Source organism: Bubalus bubalis, chromosome 11 (assembly GCF_019923935.1).
Source record: "Bubalus bubalis isolate 160015118507 breed Murrah chromosome 11, NDDB_SH_1, whole genome shotgun sequence".
NCBI lineage: Eukaryota > Metazoa > Chordata > Mammalia > Artiodactyla > Bovidae > Bubalus > Bubalus bubalis.
The window spans coordinates 30,709,346-30,725,806 of record NC_059167.1 but is presented as its reverse complement, the minus strand read 5'-3'; the positions used below and the strand labels follow the sequence as shown (position 1 = coordinate 30,725,806).

The window sequence follows — 16,461 nt, the reverse complement described above, 5'->3', positions numbered from 1 at the left end:
AAAGCTATCTACTATTAAAAAATACTTTGAAGATATTTTTGTGGCAGCCTTGACTAATAATTCAATCTTACCAAACAAAATTTCTTTATTCAGCTATAATTTAGTTGTGGTGGTATCAATGGATATAGTCAATTATTAATGACAATTTTTAAAATATTTCATGTAAACTTTTTGTGGTTTCACTTTTAAATCTATAACTCCTCCAAGGAATAGAATCTGTAACATCACAGCAACTTGATTTCTAAGTTAATAACATCCAGACCTCACATAAATAAACTTTGTTAGCCCAAATCTGAAATTAAAATGAAAACAATATTTAAATTAGAATATTCTACTTAGAAATTAAAAACAAAACATTTGACTTACTTGTGAAGCACATTTTGATTCTGGCAATTGTCTTATTGTCCCTTTATCTCCACACTCAGCATCTGTTTGTTATATGAGAACAAACTACTTTTTCTTTTTGAAATTTAATTGTAAATAAAACAAATTAAACCATATGAAACTGCCAATATTTAACTGTTCTTGGTCAATAAAAATGGAAATTTTAGATACTTCAATCTAATACATAAAAATAATAGAATAAAACCTACACGACCAGTTTAACAAACAAAATTATAAAGAGAACACCCCATGTAACTGCCACCTTGATAAAGAAATAGAACATTATGAGTTCTCCAAAAGGCCCCATATTCCCCATAGCCTCCTTCTCAGTGGTAAATACTATTCTGACTTCTGTGATAATCATTACCCTGATTTTCTTTATCAGTTTATCACTTAAGCAATATACTTTTTCCTGTTTTAAATGTTATATGATGAAATAATAATGTATGTGCTCTTTGTCATGCTTTTTTGGTTTAGTACACTCTCATGAGATTCATCTATATTGTTGCATATAGACATAGTTTGCTTACTTTTATAGGTGTAAAGTATTCTAATATACAAACACAAAACAATGTAACACAGTACTATCCATTCAACTACAGATGGACATTTGGGGAGTTTCTGTTTTGAGGCTATTACAAACAATGATTTTAACACTCTTCTACATTTATACTTGTATGTATGTACTTGTATTTCTCTAGGTACATACCTAGGAGTGGAATTACAAAATACAGGGTATGTGTATCTTCCATTTTACCAGATGTTAAAGTATTCTCCAATTTTAGTTTTGAAACTATTCACCAATTTTTGTTGTGGCAACTGGCCATCCTGAGCTACCCTAGGGAATTATTCAATTTCACAGGAAAAAATTATGACCTCCAATTATAACTTTGTTATATGTCAATAAGTTATTTATAAATGACATATTAAAAGTTTCTACCAATAATTATGAGTTTTAATTGTCCTACATTCTCATCAATATTGAACATTGTCAGATCTTCCAAATTTTGCTAATCTGATGGGGGTATAATGATATCTCATTGTGGGTTTATTTTTCAGTTTCCTGATTTGCTGAACATTTTTTTTAATATGTTTATCTGCCACAAAAGTTTTTCTATTTGAAGTGTCTATTCGTAATTATTTTGCACGTTTCTAACTGGGTTGTCTGTAGTTTTCTTCTTGGTTTGTAGAAGGTTTTACACATTTTTGGAAACTAGTCCTTTGACAGTTTTATTAAAAATATATTCTCGTCTCCCATTCTTTTTACAGTGTTTTTTGATGAATGGAAATTCTTAATTTTAATATAACCAAATTTATCAATACTTCTTTTATGATTGGGTTTTTTCATTTTTTTAAGGAAATTCTTTCCTATCTTGAACAGAAGTTTCCCTATTTGGTCATCTGAAAGCTTTATAGGTTTGCCTCTTGCATTAATCATACTACTACTTTCACCATATATTAACTTCTTCAAAAGATAGGCTTGGAGATTGTTGAAGAGAATCTTTCTTCTTCTTACCTTCTTGAGTGTGGAGCCTCACCATATAGGCTCAATGGCAGCTAGGACTATGCCAGATACATACATTTCCCCATGTATCTGTATTAGGGGGTATATTGTTCCTAGAGATTATCCATTCTTCCCAGTCTAACACTGTCAGCTTAGCACATACAGAGGATTATGCTGCTGTTGCTGCTAAGTCGCTTCAGTCGTGTCCAACTCTGTGCAACCCCATAGACAGCAGCCCACCAGGCTCCCCCGTCCCTGGGATTTCCAGGCAAGAACACTGGAATGGGTTGCCATTTCCTTCTCCAATGCATGAAAGTGAAAAGTGAAGTCGCTCAGTCGTGTCCAACTCTTAGCGACCTCATGGACTGTAGCCCACCAGGCTCCTCCATCCATGGGATTTTCCAGGAAAGAGTACTGGAGTGGGGTGCCATTGCCTTCTCTGACAGAGGATTATAAACAGGTGAAATATATCACCTGGATAGATAAGTCATAATCCTTTTTTCCAGAAGAAAGTATAAGGAATACCCATCTAAGTATATTGTCTTGGTTGAATCCTATCTTGAGAGTGAGAGGAACAGGCTTATAGCATATTATATGACCATTCAGAATATGCATATATTTACCATCCAAATGAGTCATTTTTTAAAATTTCAAAATAAGTCAAGAAGAGAGAAAGACTTTTATATAACCTAATTGCTACTTATTACTGGGCAACTATCAGTCAGTCAGTTCAGTTGCTAAGTTGTGTCTGACTCTTTACGACTCCATGGACTGCAGCATGCCAGGCTTCCCTGTCCATCACCAACTCCCGAAGCTTGCTCAGACTCATGTCCGTCAAGTTGGTGATGCCATCCAACCAGCTAATCCTCTGTTGTCTCCTTCTTCTCCTGCCTTCAATCTTTCCCAGAATCAGGGTCTTTTCCAATGAGTCAGTTCTTCGCATCAGGGGCAACTATATATATATTTGTATGTGTGTGTCTCTATGATATATTATATATTTTATATATACATATATATGTATGCATACAGTATATATATATAGACAGATAGATAATAGATAGATAGATACACACACATAGAGAATGAGTCTGTGTCAAAGGTGCATCAAAGTTCTAACAGCTACTTGATTCTAGGATAATAAATTTATACATATATATCCTGTGACCTTTCTATGATTTATTCAAAGAAAATAATCTAAGATAGCAAAATATTTATATAAAAGAATATAGTAGCATCATTTATAACAGCAAAAAAATCTGGAAATAACATAATATTCAGTGTGAGCTAAATAAACTAAATAAATTAAAGCATACCCATGCAAAGACATATTATAAGTCATCTCAAAATATATTTAATGGCATGGAAAAATACCTTCAAGGGCATATCAAGTGGAAAGAAAAAGACCCAAAGTAATATACATAGTATGCTTCAAATTTGAAGGAACAAACAAAAAGAAATAAAAACACATATGCATAGAGGAAAAAAAATACAATAGTGTATGTAGTATCAGTTATATCTGGGTGGTTGGTATTTTTGCTTCTTTTATATTTTTCTCCATTTTCCAAATTTTCTACAATAAGTGTATTTGTTTTATATTTAATAAAAACATATTTTAAAACCAGGCATGCACAGTGAGTTAGCCAGAAATGCAAATAATCCAAATAATTTATTTGACTAGTATAAAAATCTGATATAACTTGTTACTCCTATTTCTTAGGAATAATATAAATGGCAAATACCTGTATCTCTCTTTTCCAACCATTGATTGCAATTTGATTGTTTCTGTGGGGTTACTAATCTAAAATACAATAAACAACATTTTTATATTATTTACTGAGTTGAGCATTTCAGAAAATAAGTCAATTTCTTATTTTTAAAGGTTACCTGAACTGCATAACATTTTGTGAATTTTTAAAAGCCGTAACATGTGTACATTTTGGATGGTTATTCACAGCAGAGTCATTCAATACCTGAACAAAAGAAATTAAGCATTAGAATTGACTATACAAAACAATAAAATGTTTTGCTTGCCATGGCTACTCAGGGCTCTCAGAGAACATTGTCATCCACCTCATCATCACTATTATTATCAACACTGACGAGTACAAACATTAAATGAAACCACTGCATACAAAACACTAAGTCAAACACTGGGAAACAGAAAGGCTTAAGAGTCTCAAGGAATTCGATATTTTTGAAAAGTATAATTACTATGCCTGATAGTATACACACATTTAAGGTAAACTTAAAATTTTGTCTTCCTTATTCTTGATTAATAAAGGGAATCTTAATTCTTAATCTAATTAATTTATGTTCAGTTCAGTTCAGTCGCTTAGTCGTGTCTGACTCCTTGCAACCCCATGGACTGCAGCACACCAGGCCTCAATGTCCATAATCAACTCCTGGAGTTTACTCAAACTCATGTCCATTGAGTCGGTGATGCCATCCAACCATCTCATCCTCTGTCGTCCCCTTCTACTCCTGCCTTCAATCTTTCCCAGCATCAGGGTCTTTTCCAATGAGTCAGTTCTTCGCATCAGGTGGTCAAAGTATTGGAGTTTCAGCTTCAGCATCAGTCCGTCCAATGAATATTCAGGACTGATCTCCTTTAGGATGGACTGGTTTGATCTCTTTGCAGTCCAAGAGATTCTCAAGAGTCTTCTCCAACACCACAGTTCAAAAGCATCAATTCTTCTGCACTCAGCCCTCTTTATAGTCCAACTCTCACATCCATACACGACTACTGGAAAAACCATAGCTTTGACTAGATGGACCTTTGTTGGCTAAGTAATATCTCTGCTTTTTAATATGCTGGCTAGATTGGTCATAAATTTTCTTCCAAGGAGCAAGCGTCCTTTAATTTCACAGCTGCAGTCACCATCTGCAGTGATTTTGGAGCCCCCCAAAATAAAGTCTGTCACTGTTTCCACTGTTTCCCCATCTATTTCCTATGAAGTGATGGGACCAGATGCCATGATCTTAGTTTTCTGAATGTTGAGTTGTAAGCCAACTTTTTCACTTTCCTCTTTCACTTTCATCATGAGGTTCTTTAGTTCTTCTTCACTTTCTGTCATAAGGGTGGCGTCTTCTGTATATCTGAGGTTATTGATATTTCTCCCAGTAATCTTGATTCCAGCTTGTGCTTCATCCAGCCCATCGTTTCTCATGATGTATTCTACATAGAAGTTAAATAAGCAGGGTGACAATATACAGCCTTGATGTACTCCTTTCCCTATTTGGAACCAGTCTGTTGTTCCATGTCCAGCTCTAACTGTTGCTTCCTGACCTGCATATAGATGTCTCAAGAGGCAGGTCAGGTGGTCTAGTATTCCCATCTCTTTAAGAATTTTCCACCATTTGTGGTGATCCACATAGTCAAAGGCTTTGGCATAGTCAATAAAGAGAATATTTTTCTGGAACTCTCTTGCTTTTTCAATAATCCAATGGATGTTGGCAATTTGATCTCTGGTTCCTCTGCCTTTTCTAAATCCAGCTTGAGCATCTGGAAGTTCATGGTTCACGTGCTATTGAAGCATGGCTTGGAGAATTTTGAGCATTACTTCACTAGCGTGTGAGGTGAGTGCAATTGTGCGGTAGTTTGAGCATTCTTTGGCATTGCCTTTCTTTGGGATTGGAATGAAAACTGACCTTTTCCAGTCCTGTGGCCACTGCTGAGTTTTCCCAATTCGATGGCATATTGAGTGCAGCACTTTCACAGCATCATCTTTCAGGATTTGAAATAGCTCAACTAGAATTCCATCACTTCCACTAGCTTTGTTTGTAGTGATGCTTCCTAAGGCCCATTTGACTTCGCATTCCAGGATGTCTGGCTCTAGGTGAGTGATCATACCATCACGATTATCTGGGTCGTGAAGATCTTTTCTGAATAGTTTCTGTGTATTCTTGGCAAGCCTTCTTAATACCTTCTGCTTCTGTTAGGTCCATACCATTTCTATCCTTTATTGTGCCCATCTTTGCATGAAATGTTCCTTTGGTATCTCTAATTTTCTTGAAGAGATCTCTAGTCTTTCCCAGTCTATTGTTTTCCTCTATTTCTTTGCACTGATCACTGAGGAAGGCTTTCTTATCTCTCCTTGCTATTCTTTGGAACTCTGCATTCAAATGGGTATAGTTCTAGAAGGTCTTGTAAGTCTTCATAGAACTGTTCAACTTCAGCTTCTTCAGTGTTACTGATCGGGGCTTAGGCTTGGATTACCATGATATTGAATGGTTTGCCTTGTAAATGAAGAGAGATCATTCTGTCATTTTTTTAGATTGCATCTAAGTACTGTTGTAGTACTTGGATGCAGTATTTGGATGCAGTTAATTGATGCTTTTGAACTGTGGTGTTTGAGAAGACTCTTGAGTCCCTTGGACTGCAAGGAGATCCAACCAGTCCATTCTAAAGGAGATCAGTCCCGGGTGTTCTTTGGAAGGACTGATGCTAAAGCTGAAACTCCAATACTTTGGCCACCTCATGCGAAGAGTTGCCTCACTGGAAAAGACTCTGATACTGGGAGGGATTGGGGGCAGGAGGAGAAGGGGACAACAGAAGATGAGATGGCTGGATGGCATAACCAACTTGATGGACATGAGTTTGGGTGAACTCCGTGAGTTGGTGATGGACAGGGAGACCTGGCGTGCTGCAATTCATGGGGTCACAAAGAGTCGGACACGACTGAGCAACTGAACTGAACTGAACTGATGTCTGTGTCTCTAAATCCCCTATACCCTCTAAAATTGAATACAGGAAAGGAAAACAAGTTAAAAGAGTAAATCCTGAACCCTTCTTTTAAAACATGTATGACACATATGGCAGAACTAATATATTGTTTTTAACTTTAAATTTTATGTAATGCTTAAATCACTGCTTTACTAATGTTTATACTGTTTGTTTCAAGTCTTTCAGTCTCCCCGAGTCACTCATTTTGAAGAGTTACTGATTTTTCTTATTTTACCTGTAATTACAATATCTTTAATAGAAAAGTTTATCCATTTATTTTTGTTATAACAGCCATTGGTCTTAATTCTGTCATTTTTATTTTGCTTTTGTTGTTGTTGTTCAGTTGCTCAGTCATGTCCAACTCTTTGCGACTCCATGAACTGCAGCAGGCCAGGCTTCTCTGTCCTTCACCATCTCCCAGAGCTTGCTCAGACTCATGCCCATTGAGTCAGTGATGTCATCCAACCATCTCATCTTCTGTCATCCCCTTCTCCTCCTGCCTTCTATCTTTCCCAGGATCAGGGTCTGATTTACAATGAGTTGGCTCTTCATATCAGGTAGTCAAAGTATTGGAGCTTCAGCTTCAGCATCAGTCCTTCTGATGAATATTCAGAGTTGATACCCTGTAGGACTGACTGGTTTGATCTCCTTACTGTTCAAGGGACTCTCAAAGAGTCTTCTCCAACACCACAGTTCAAAAGCACCAATTCTTTGGCGTTCAGCCTTCTTTATGGTCCAACTCTCACATCCATGACTACTGGAAAAACCATAGCTTTGACTACACGGACCTCTGTAGGCAAAGTAATGTCTCTGCTTTTTAATACACTGTCTAGGTTTGTCATAGCTTTTATTCTAAGAAGCAAGTGTCTTTTAATTTTGTGCATGCAGTCACCATCTGCAGTGATTTTGGAGCCCAAGAAAATAAAGTCTGTCACTGTTTCCACTGTTTCCCCAACTATTTGCCATGAATTGATGGGACCAGATGCCATGATCTTTGTTTGCCTCTCAGACGACATTTGACAATATCTGGAGATACTTTTGATTGTCATAAATTGCAGATGAGGTGCTATTGGACTCTAGTGGATCACTAGAGTAATTAATTTTTCCTGTGGACAACCCCACAATAAAGAACTAATTATCTGATCTAAATGTCAACAGTGTCACTACTGAGAAACTCTGATCTAATGTTTGACAGAATTCACCTGAAAAATTGAGTCTGAAGTGTTCTGAAGGGCATGTGTGGTAGAGGGAAAAGGGAGGGAAATAAGGGAGAAAAGAAGCAAATAGGCATTTATTTACATTTCAGTTTCATTTACATTTCTGTTTCTTATAAGTTATTGATCTATTCATGTTTTTCTTTTTCAGTCTAGCAATTTATTTTGTCCAAAAAATTTTCCATCTCACCTAAATTTTCAAGTTTGTTGGTATATAATTTTACATAGTATCATCTTAGGACTTTGAAAAGATTTCTTTCATAAGTGTATTGATACACACTTTTCTCCCACTTTATACTTTTTTTTTTGACGGGGGACTTCTTTTTTCTGTACACTTGCTGAAACTTATTAGCATTTGGCTATATTAATTAACCTAATTTTTAAATTCCATAAATTTCTGCTTTTCTCTGTTAATTCCTACTTTTTTGCATTTATTATTTTATTTTTATATTTTAAGTTAAGTTTTTCATACTTTAAGTTCAACATTTCAGATTAATACTTAATGTTTGGCTGATTTTAATCTTCCTTATTTTCTAATATGCTTGTTTTCAAACATAAACTTCTCTCTGATTTCACAGGTTTGGGATTATAGTATGCTTTTAAATAGTTTTTAAATTCTATTTTGATTTCTTCTATAACCCAAAAGTAATTTGAAAGCATGTGAATTATGGCAGAATAATTCACATGTGAAGAAGAACTAAAGAGTCTCTTGATGAAAGTGAAAAGAGGAGAGTGAAAAAGTTGGCTTAAAACTCAACATTCAGAAAACTAAGACCATGGCATCTGGTCCCATCACTTCATGGCAAATAGATGGGGAAACAGTGGAAACAGTGGCTGATTTTATTTTGGGGGGCTCCAAAATCACTGCAGATGGTGATTGCAGCCATGAAACTGAAAGATGCTTACTCCTTGGAAGGAAAGTTATGACCAACCTAGATAGCATATTGAAAAGCAGAGACATTACTTTGTCAACAAAGGTCCATCTAGTCAAGGCTATGGTTTTTCCAGTGGTCATGTATGGATATGAGAGTTGGACTATAAAGAAGGCTGAGTGCAGAAGAATTGATGCTTTTGAACTGTGGTGTTGGAGAAGACTCTTGAGAGTCCCTTGGACTGCAAGGAGATCCAACCAGTCCATCCTAAAGGAGATCAGTCCTGGGTGTTCATTGTAAGGAATGATGCTGAAGCTGAAACTCCAATACTTTGGCCACCTGATGCAAAGAGCTGACTCACTGGAAAAGACCCTGATGCTGGGAGAGATTGAGGGCAGGAGGAGAAGGGGACGACAGAGGATGAGATGGTTGGATGGTTTGGGTGGATTTCGGGAGTTGGTGATGGACACAAAGAGTCGGACATGACTGAGCGACTGAACTGAATTTCTTTTTACTCAACCAAATAGTTTTTTTAGGAGAATGCTATGTTTTTGTTTAACTTGTTTAACTTTTTTGATGTTGTGGTTAGTAAAGATAGCAGCTTTTTAGAATGGAGGACATATCCTTTTTGTTTTTAAAAATAGTCAATTTTGGTGAATACTGCAAACAAAATTTAACTGAATTATGTGTATGTTGGGCACAAAGCTTACTATTTGTGTTAGATCCTCTACATCCTTACTTATTTTTCATCTACTTGATTCATTCTTGTTGGCAGAAACTGCTAGTTTTTCTATCTTCTTCAAAATCGACATTTCCTTTATGTTCTGATTTAAAAAGTAAACAAACAAAAAGCCCATCATGTTTGTCAACCTCTCTGCAGATAGAGGTAACCATGTTATAAAGTTCTTGTCAATGAAACATTAACATAAATTGTTTAAGGAGCTTCCATGAAATATCCTTAAAAATGAGGCTGACTCAACAAGACTTTTTTCCCCTTTTTCTTTCCTCCCTAGAAGGAAGATATGATAGCAAGTTGTAATGGTTATTCTGACCATGAAATAACCTTGAGGTAAAAGCTTAGCATAAAGATAGCAGGAAAAGAAAACACCAGTGGAACTCAAGAAATGATGACATTATGGAGATGGTGCCACAATTTCCCTCTTCAATCTAATTCCTTGAGAAATGTCTTTTAGATTTTGGTCTATTGGGTACAGTGATTGATATTTTCAAATGGTTCGATGCACGATACTGGATGCTTGGGGCTGGTGCACTGGGACTACCCAGAGGGATGGAATGGGGAGGGAGGAGGGAGGAGGGTTCAGGATGGGGAACACATGTATACCTGTGGTGGATTCATTTTGATATTTGGCAAAACTAATACAATTATGTAAAGTTTAAAAATAAAATAAAATTGAAGAACAAAAAAAAAAAAAAAGAAGAAGTAAAGGAGATGGCTACAGTATATGCTCAGGCTACCATACAAAACTCTTTAAGTTTTTCATATCCTGAGATTGTACTAATGGCTAGTTTAATATATTTACAACACACACACACACACAAACACACACATCCTAAATGCAGTATATTCACTATATCATTTAATGCAAGCATTTAATTTATACTATTAAAAAAGAAATACCTACATGTGCATCATTTTCTTTTTGCTTGAAGTCAATATTGGCAAGCTTTGACTGACTCACAGAACTGTCTTCTTTTTTATCTAGATTATTAAATTGTACAACTTCAAATAAATTCCAGAAATAGAATCAAATGTCATGTCCAACATTTAACCTTACCTTGTAATTTAAAAAATCAAGTTACAAAATATTTAATTTAAAGTAAAGAATTATGAAATTATTATATAATCTTAATTCTTCAATATATAGTAGCTATTATAATAACCATGTATATAAAATGAAAAACAGCTGATTAAAAAGAAATAAGTAAATTTTTAAAATTAAATTTTAAAAAGTAGCTGACAAAACTACATCTTTATAATGTGGAACCAAAGAACAAAGAGTGGTGATGTAAATGACTGGGGAATAAAACAGCTAGTGTAGTTAACCTAGCACAATGTAGTTAATCTATCCATCAAATAAAACATGATTTAAATGTCTCAGTGACTAAGTCACAGTATCATTACCACAAGTCTCACCACCATGGGGTCGCAAAGAGTCAGACACAACTGAGTGACTTTAATCATACATACTGATAATACAACTTCTCAAATGAAAAATATACAATTATTCATCCTCTTCTGATAGCTGGAAACCAGACTAAAACTCTTTTTAAAAAAAAAATCATGAGTAATTTCTCTCTCAAAAAGAAAAATATTATGTATAGAAGGCATATCTTGCTTGCTCTCAGAAAGAACCAAAGTGGCACTTTATGAGTCTACAAGTCTCCAGTATTGTTAGCTCTTGCTTACACTAAGTGATAACTAAAATTGCTCCTTTCTATTTCTTCTTTTATATGTTCTCAAACAAAACTAAGTTTTTGAATAATAAACAGATACTGTACCTATAATTCTTGGTTCTGAAGAATGCATCTTTATTGGTTTTACTAATTTCTGAGATTCATATGGAAGAAATAGTTGACTGTTTTGAAGAGTTTTGTTCAACATAAGTACAGGTTGTGGATCTTTTTCAAAAATTCTAAAGATAAGAGTGAATGATATTAAATATTAGCTAAGTAAAAATTAGCATATTTTAAAGTTAGAAGAGATATTTTGATATTATATAGCTAAAACTCCTCAAATTGTATAGAATATGTCATCAATTTTAAATGTAGAATATCTGTTCATATAAAGAAAGGGAGGGATTGGGGGTAAGAGGAGAAGGGGACGACAGAGGATGAGATGGCTGGATGGCATCACTGACTCAATGGACGTGAGTCTGAGTGAACTCCGGGAGTTGGTGATGGACAGGGAGGCCTGGTGTGCTGTGATTCATGGAGTTGCAAAGAGTCGGACACGACTGAGCAACTGATCTGATCTGATCTGAAAGAAAGTCCCATTTTAAAGTTTACCTATACCATTCTCTCGGGGCATCCCTGGTGGCTAAAATGGTAAAGAATCTGCCTGCAATGCAGGACACCCTGCTTGGGAAGATTCACTGGAGAAAGGAATGGCTACTCTCTCCAGTATTCTTGCCTAGAGAATCCCATAGACAAAAGAGCCTGGCGGGCTCCAGTCCATGGTGTCACAAAGAGTCCGACATAACTTAGTGGCTAAACCCCCACCATACCTTTCTTTCGATTCCTTTCTCTTTTCTACATTTTTACTTTTTTCTTCTAGAGTTTCTGGAAGATTCTTCATTTCATAATGTCTTGCAATCTGCTAAAAAGAAAAATGACAAAGTAAAACAAAATAAATACCTGCAAAGCATTAAGAAGCATTTGGTTATCTTAACTAATGAATATGATTTTTTTCTACATAATCACAAGATTTATATTTTTGGTAGTACTAACAATCTTTTAGTGAAAGTTACTAAAACAGTCAAAATTAACAATAAATCATACTCCTTTTATTTTTCCTTACAACTCCATTAGGAAACCTAGATTTCAATCAACTTTCATTCTTTTTATTTTTTTTTAATTTTATTTTTAAACTTTACATAATTGTATTAGTTTTGCCAAATATCAAAATGAATACGCCACAGGTATACATGTGTTCCCCATCCTGAACCCTCCTCCCTCCTCCCTCCCCATTCCATCCCTCTGGGTAGTCCCAGTGCACCAGCCCCAAGCATCCAGTATCGTGCATTGAACCTGGACTGGCAACTCGTTTCATACATGATATTTTACATGTTTCAATGCCATTCTCCCAAATCTTCCCACCCTCTCCCTCTCTCTCAGAGTCCAAAAGACTGTTCCATACATCAGTGTCTCTTTTGCTGTCTCGTACGCAGGGTTATTGTTACCATCTTTCTAAATTCCATATATATGCGTTAGTATACTGTATTGGTGTTTTTCTTTCTGGCTTACTTCACTCTGTATAATAGGCTCCAGTTTCATCCACCTCATTAGAACTGATTCAAATGTATTCTTTTTAATGGCTGAGTAATACTCCATTGTGTATATGTACCACAGCTTTCTTATCCATTCATCTGCTGATGGACATCTAGGTTGCTTCCATGTCCTGGCTATTATAAACAGTGCTGCGATGAACATTGGGGTACACGTGTCTCTTTCCCTTCTGGTTTCCTCAGTGTGTATGCCCAGCAGTGGGATTGCTGGATCATAAGGCAGTTCTATTTCTAGTTTTTTAAGGAATCTCCACACTGTTCTCCATAGTGGCTGTACTAGTTTGCATTCCCACCAACAGTGTAAGAGGGTTCCCTTTTCTCCACACCCTCTCCAGCATTTATTACTTGTAGACTTTTGGATCGCAGCCATTCTGACTGGTGTGAAATGGTACCTCATAGTGGTTTTGATTTGCATTTCTCTGATAATGAGTGATGTTGAGCATCTTTTCATGTTTGTTAGCCATCTGTATGTCTTCTTTGGAGAAATGTCTATTTAGTTCTTTGGCCCATTTTTTGATTGGGTCATTTATTTTTCTGGAGTTGAGCTGTAGGAGTTGCTTGTATATTCTCGAGATTAGTTGTTTGTCAGTTGCTTCATTTGCTATTATCTTCTCCCATTCTGAAGGCTGTCTTTTCACCTTGCTAATAGTTTCCTTTGATGTGCAGAAGCTTTTAAGGTTAATTAGGTCCCATTTGTTTATTTTTGCTTTTATTTCCAATATTCTGGGAGGTGGAACAAAATAGAAAGCCCAGAGATAAATCCACGCACATATGGACACCTTATCTTTGACAAAGGAGGCAAGAATATACAATGGATTAAAGACAATCTCTTTAACAAGTGGTGCTGGGAAATCTGGTCAACCACTTGTAAAAGAATGAAACTAGAACACTTTCTAACACCACACACAAAAATAAACTCAAAATGGATTAAAGATCTAAACATAAGGCCAGAAACTATAAAACTCCTAGAGGAGAACATAGGCAAAACACTCTCTGACATACATCACAGCAGGATCCTCTATGACCCACCTCCCAGAATATTGGAAATAAAAGCAAAAATAAACAAATGGGACCTAATTAACCTTAAAAGGACAATCAGAAGCAATGTAAACATTGATTCCCTACATAGAGACGTCCAATAGTTACTATATATTTTAAAGAAAGTGACACCCACTTTCTTCTTACTAAAATGATATTACTGTTATGTGGACCTCATGCTTACAGATGATAAATATATCATCTTTAACATAATTTTCATAAAATATAAAAATTAGCCATTCAACTTTTTCTCAAAATTTGGAAGTGACTTTGGTAGCTCTCATACTCATCAATTAAAGCCACATTTCAATAGATAACACTAAAAATATATTCAAGAAAATATCATGTATCATCAGTCTTAAAGGCTAAAAACTAGTTCTGGCCTAGCTTTATAAAGACTTTAGTCATAAATTTTCTAGGTTAAGTTTTTTAAATCATTTAATAACTTGTTTTCCTTTATGACAGCACTGCTGTAAGCTCTGTTAATGCCTTTAAATACCTATTATTAAGCTCCAACTTGCTCTTTATCTTCTTTCCTTAGCACTCAAAGAAAGTTAAACTATTTCCCAAAACTCAGAGTTGAATATCAGTTCAGTTCAGTTCAGTTGCTGAGTTGGTGATGCCATCCAGCCATCTCATCCTCTGTCGTCCCCTTTTCCTCCTGCCCCCTATCCGTCCCAGCAAATATACTCAATACCTAAAAACATTTTGGCTCCAAAGGTAATCTGAGGCAAATAAATTATTGAGTTGCTTTAGAAATAGCTCTTCTTAGGCTGTCATCTAACATACCATTACACTTATACATTAACACACATATTAGAAACATATAACAAAATTAATACCTGGTTTAAATAATTAATTTCTATTTCCATGTCATCTACTTCTTTCTTCAAGTCACATGATCTTTTGGAAAACTGGTTAGCATGTTTAAGAATATCTTGTGTTTTATATCTCAAATTAACCCTTTTATGTTAAGGAACTATGTAATATAAATAACTTTCACATTTATAATATAAGTACTATATAAAAATAATTAGTATTATGTAAAATTAATTATATATGTATCATATACACAATATGAATAACAGTATCTGAAAACAGCAGAAAGACTAGTACAAATATCTGGCAAACTGTCAATTTACTGTTTGTCTACATTATATACTTAGCTTAAAAATAACATTTCATCAAAATACATGTTAGGATTTTTTCTTTCAGTTAAATTTTTTCACAGGGCAATTTTTTACTTTTATTTTTAACCCAAGTTTATCATGTCATTTGGCATGATGAACATAATCAAGTCCAAACTTAACTGCTTCAGTTTCTGTAATTTATTTGTTCCAAGATCAACATTATAAATCCACTCAATCTTCCTTTTCTTGCTCTTTATGGTCCATCTGTGCACCAAGAGAACTCAAAAGAGAGCTATATCTTCTGTTTGAACTTTCTGCTTGAAGTAGATTTACACTCAATTTGAAGTAGAGAATCTCTCAACTGCTAACAAACATTCTGCATAAGTACTAGTTTCTACAATTTCCTAAGTTACTCTGTAATCCATTAGGAAAAATTTTAAATGTTTAATGCTAATGAACAAGAACTCCAGAGAAAATCTTTGCCAGACCTTTCCTATTTCACTAAAATTTAGGATTTATATGCTAGAGTATAAAATTTCAAATGAACATTATTTATAACACTATGCTATTATCATAATATCAATTTAAATTTTTTAGATACAGACATTTAACTCCTAATCTTCAACTCTCCCCACCTTCATCACCTCTTCATGTCTATCAAACAATATCTCATTCATTTCTACAGTCCAAGTCCCTATACCCCTGCTGTGCCTTCTGCATCTACCACCAACCTCTGCCTCTTCCCACTGAAAGTTAAAACACTCACAGTTTAGTAGAGGAAATGGACATGCAAACAAGGAATTCTAATGCAGTGGCAATGTATTAGATCAGCAGCAAATGAACAACTAAGTACAGAATAAGCTAAAACCCAAACATGAAGACAGCAAACAGCAAACAGCAAAGGAGTTACAAGGATGATTTAGGATGAAGCAGAATGAAGCAAGGTAGAATGCAGGGATAAAGAAGACTTAGTACAAACAGTGGAGTTATAATCTGATAGGAAAGCATATGAAGGATTGTGGAGGTTGGAAGAGGATTAAAGTTCCAAGTTCATCATGGGAGATCTCCTTGACAAAGAGATGAGACTTAGACCAATTAAAAATTACTTAAGCATCTAATACAATGCCACTGCATTAGAATTACTTGTTTACATGTTTGTTTCCTTACCAAACTGTGAGCTCATTATAAGAAAGCTCTGTATATTCTTGAGTACTTCCTGGCACAAAGTAGATACCCAATGAATTGTGACTCACCTCCTTACCACCTTCCATCCTAATAGAAATAATCAACTAATTTAATTGAAACTCTTTGGTAAAACAAAGCAAAATAACTTTTTCATTGGTTTGGTTGCTAAGTTAAGCCACTTAAAGACAAGTACATATACCACTTCATTTGCATTAAAATTTCTTGCTTCTGATGACATGCACATATATGAAAACTAATTCCAGATGACCTTTAAAGTAATCTCTTAATTTTTTAATTAAACAAAAAACCAAATCAATGTAATAGTCACAGGGAAACACAGTAACAGCTAGAATACAGAAATAATACTTATCAAATAAAAATTCTAA

The 16,461-nt window shown here is 35.1% G+C and overlaps 1 protein-coding gene across 2 annotated transcripts in view; it reads right to left on the bottom strand.

Moving 5' to 3' along the window:
* The window catches only part of C11H14orf39 (chromosome 11 C14orf39 homolog), a 50,950-nt gene that overhangs the window by 17,902 nt on the left and 16,587 nt on the right, over window positions 1-16,461 (bottom strand). For both annotated transcript variants that reach the window (XM_044924898.2, XM_025295417.3), the window contains exons 8-14: window positions 14,603-14,723; window positions 11,943-12,034; window positions 11,218-11,351; window positions 10,341-10,417; window positions 3,773-3,858; window positions 3,628-3,686; window positions 367-428 (exon numbers count right to left, since the gene is read on the bottom strand). In XM_044924898.2, coding sequence (XP_044780833.2) covers window positions 367-428; window positions 3,628-3,686; window positions 3,773-3,858; window positions 10,341-10,417; window positions 11,218-11,351; window positions 11,943-12,034; window positions 14,603-14,723 — 631 coding nt within the window. The remainder of the gene's footprint in view (window positions 1-366; window positions 429-3,627; window positions 3,687-3,772; window positions 3,859-10,340; window positions 10,418-11,217; window positions 11,352-11,942; window positions 12,035-14,602; window positions 14,724-16,461) is intronic.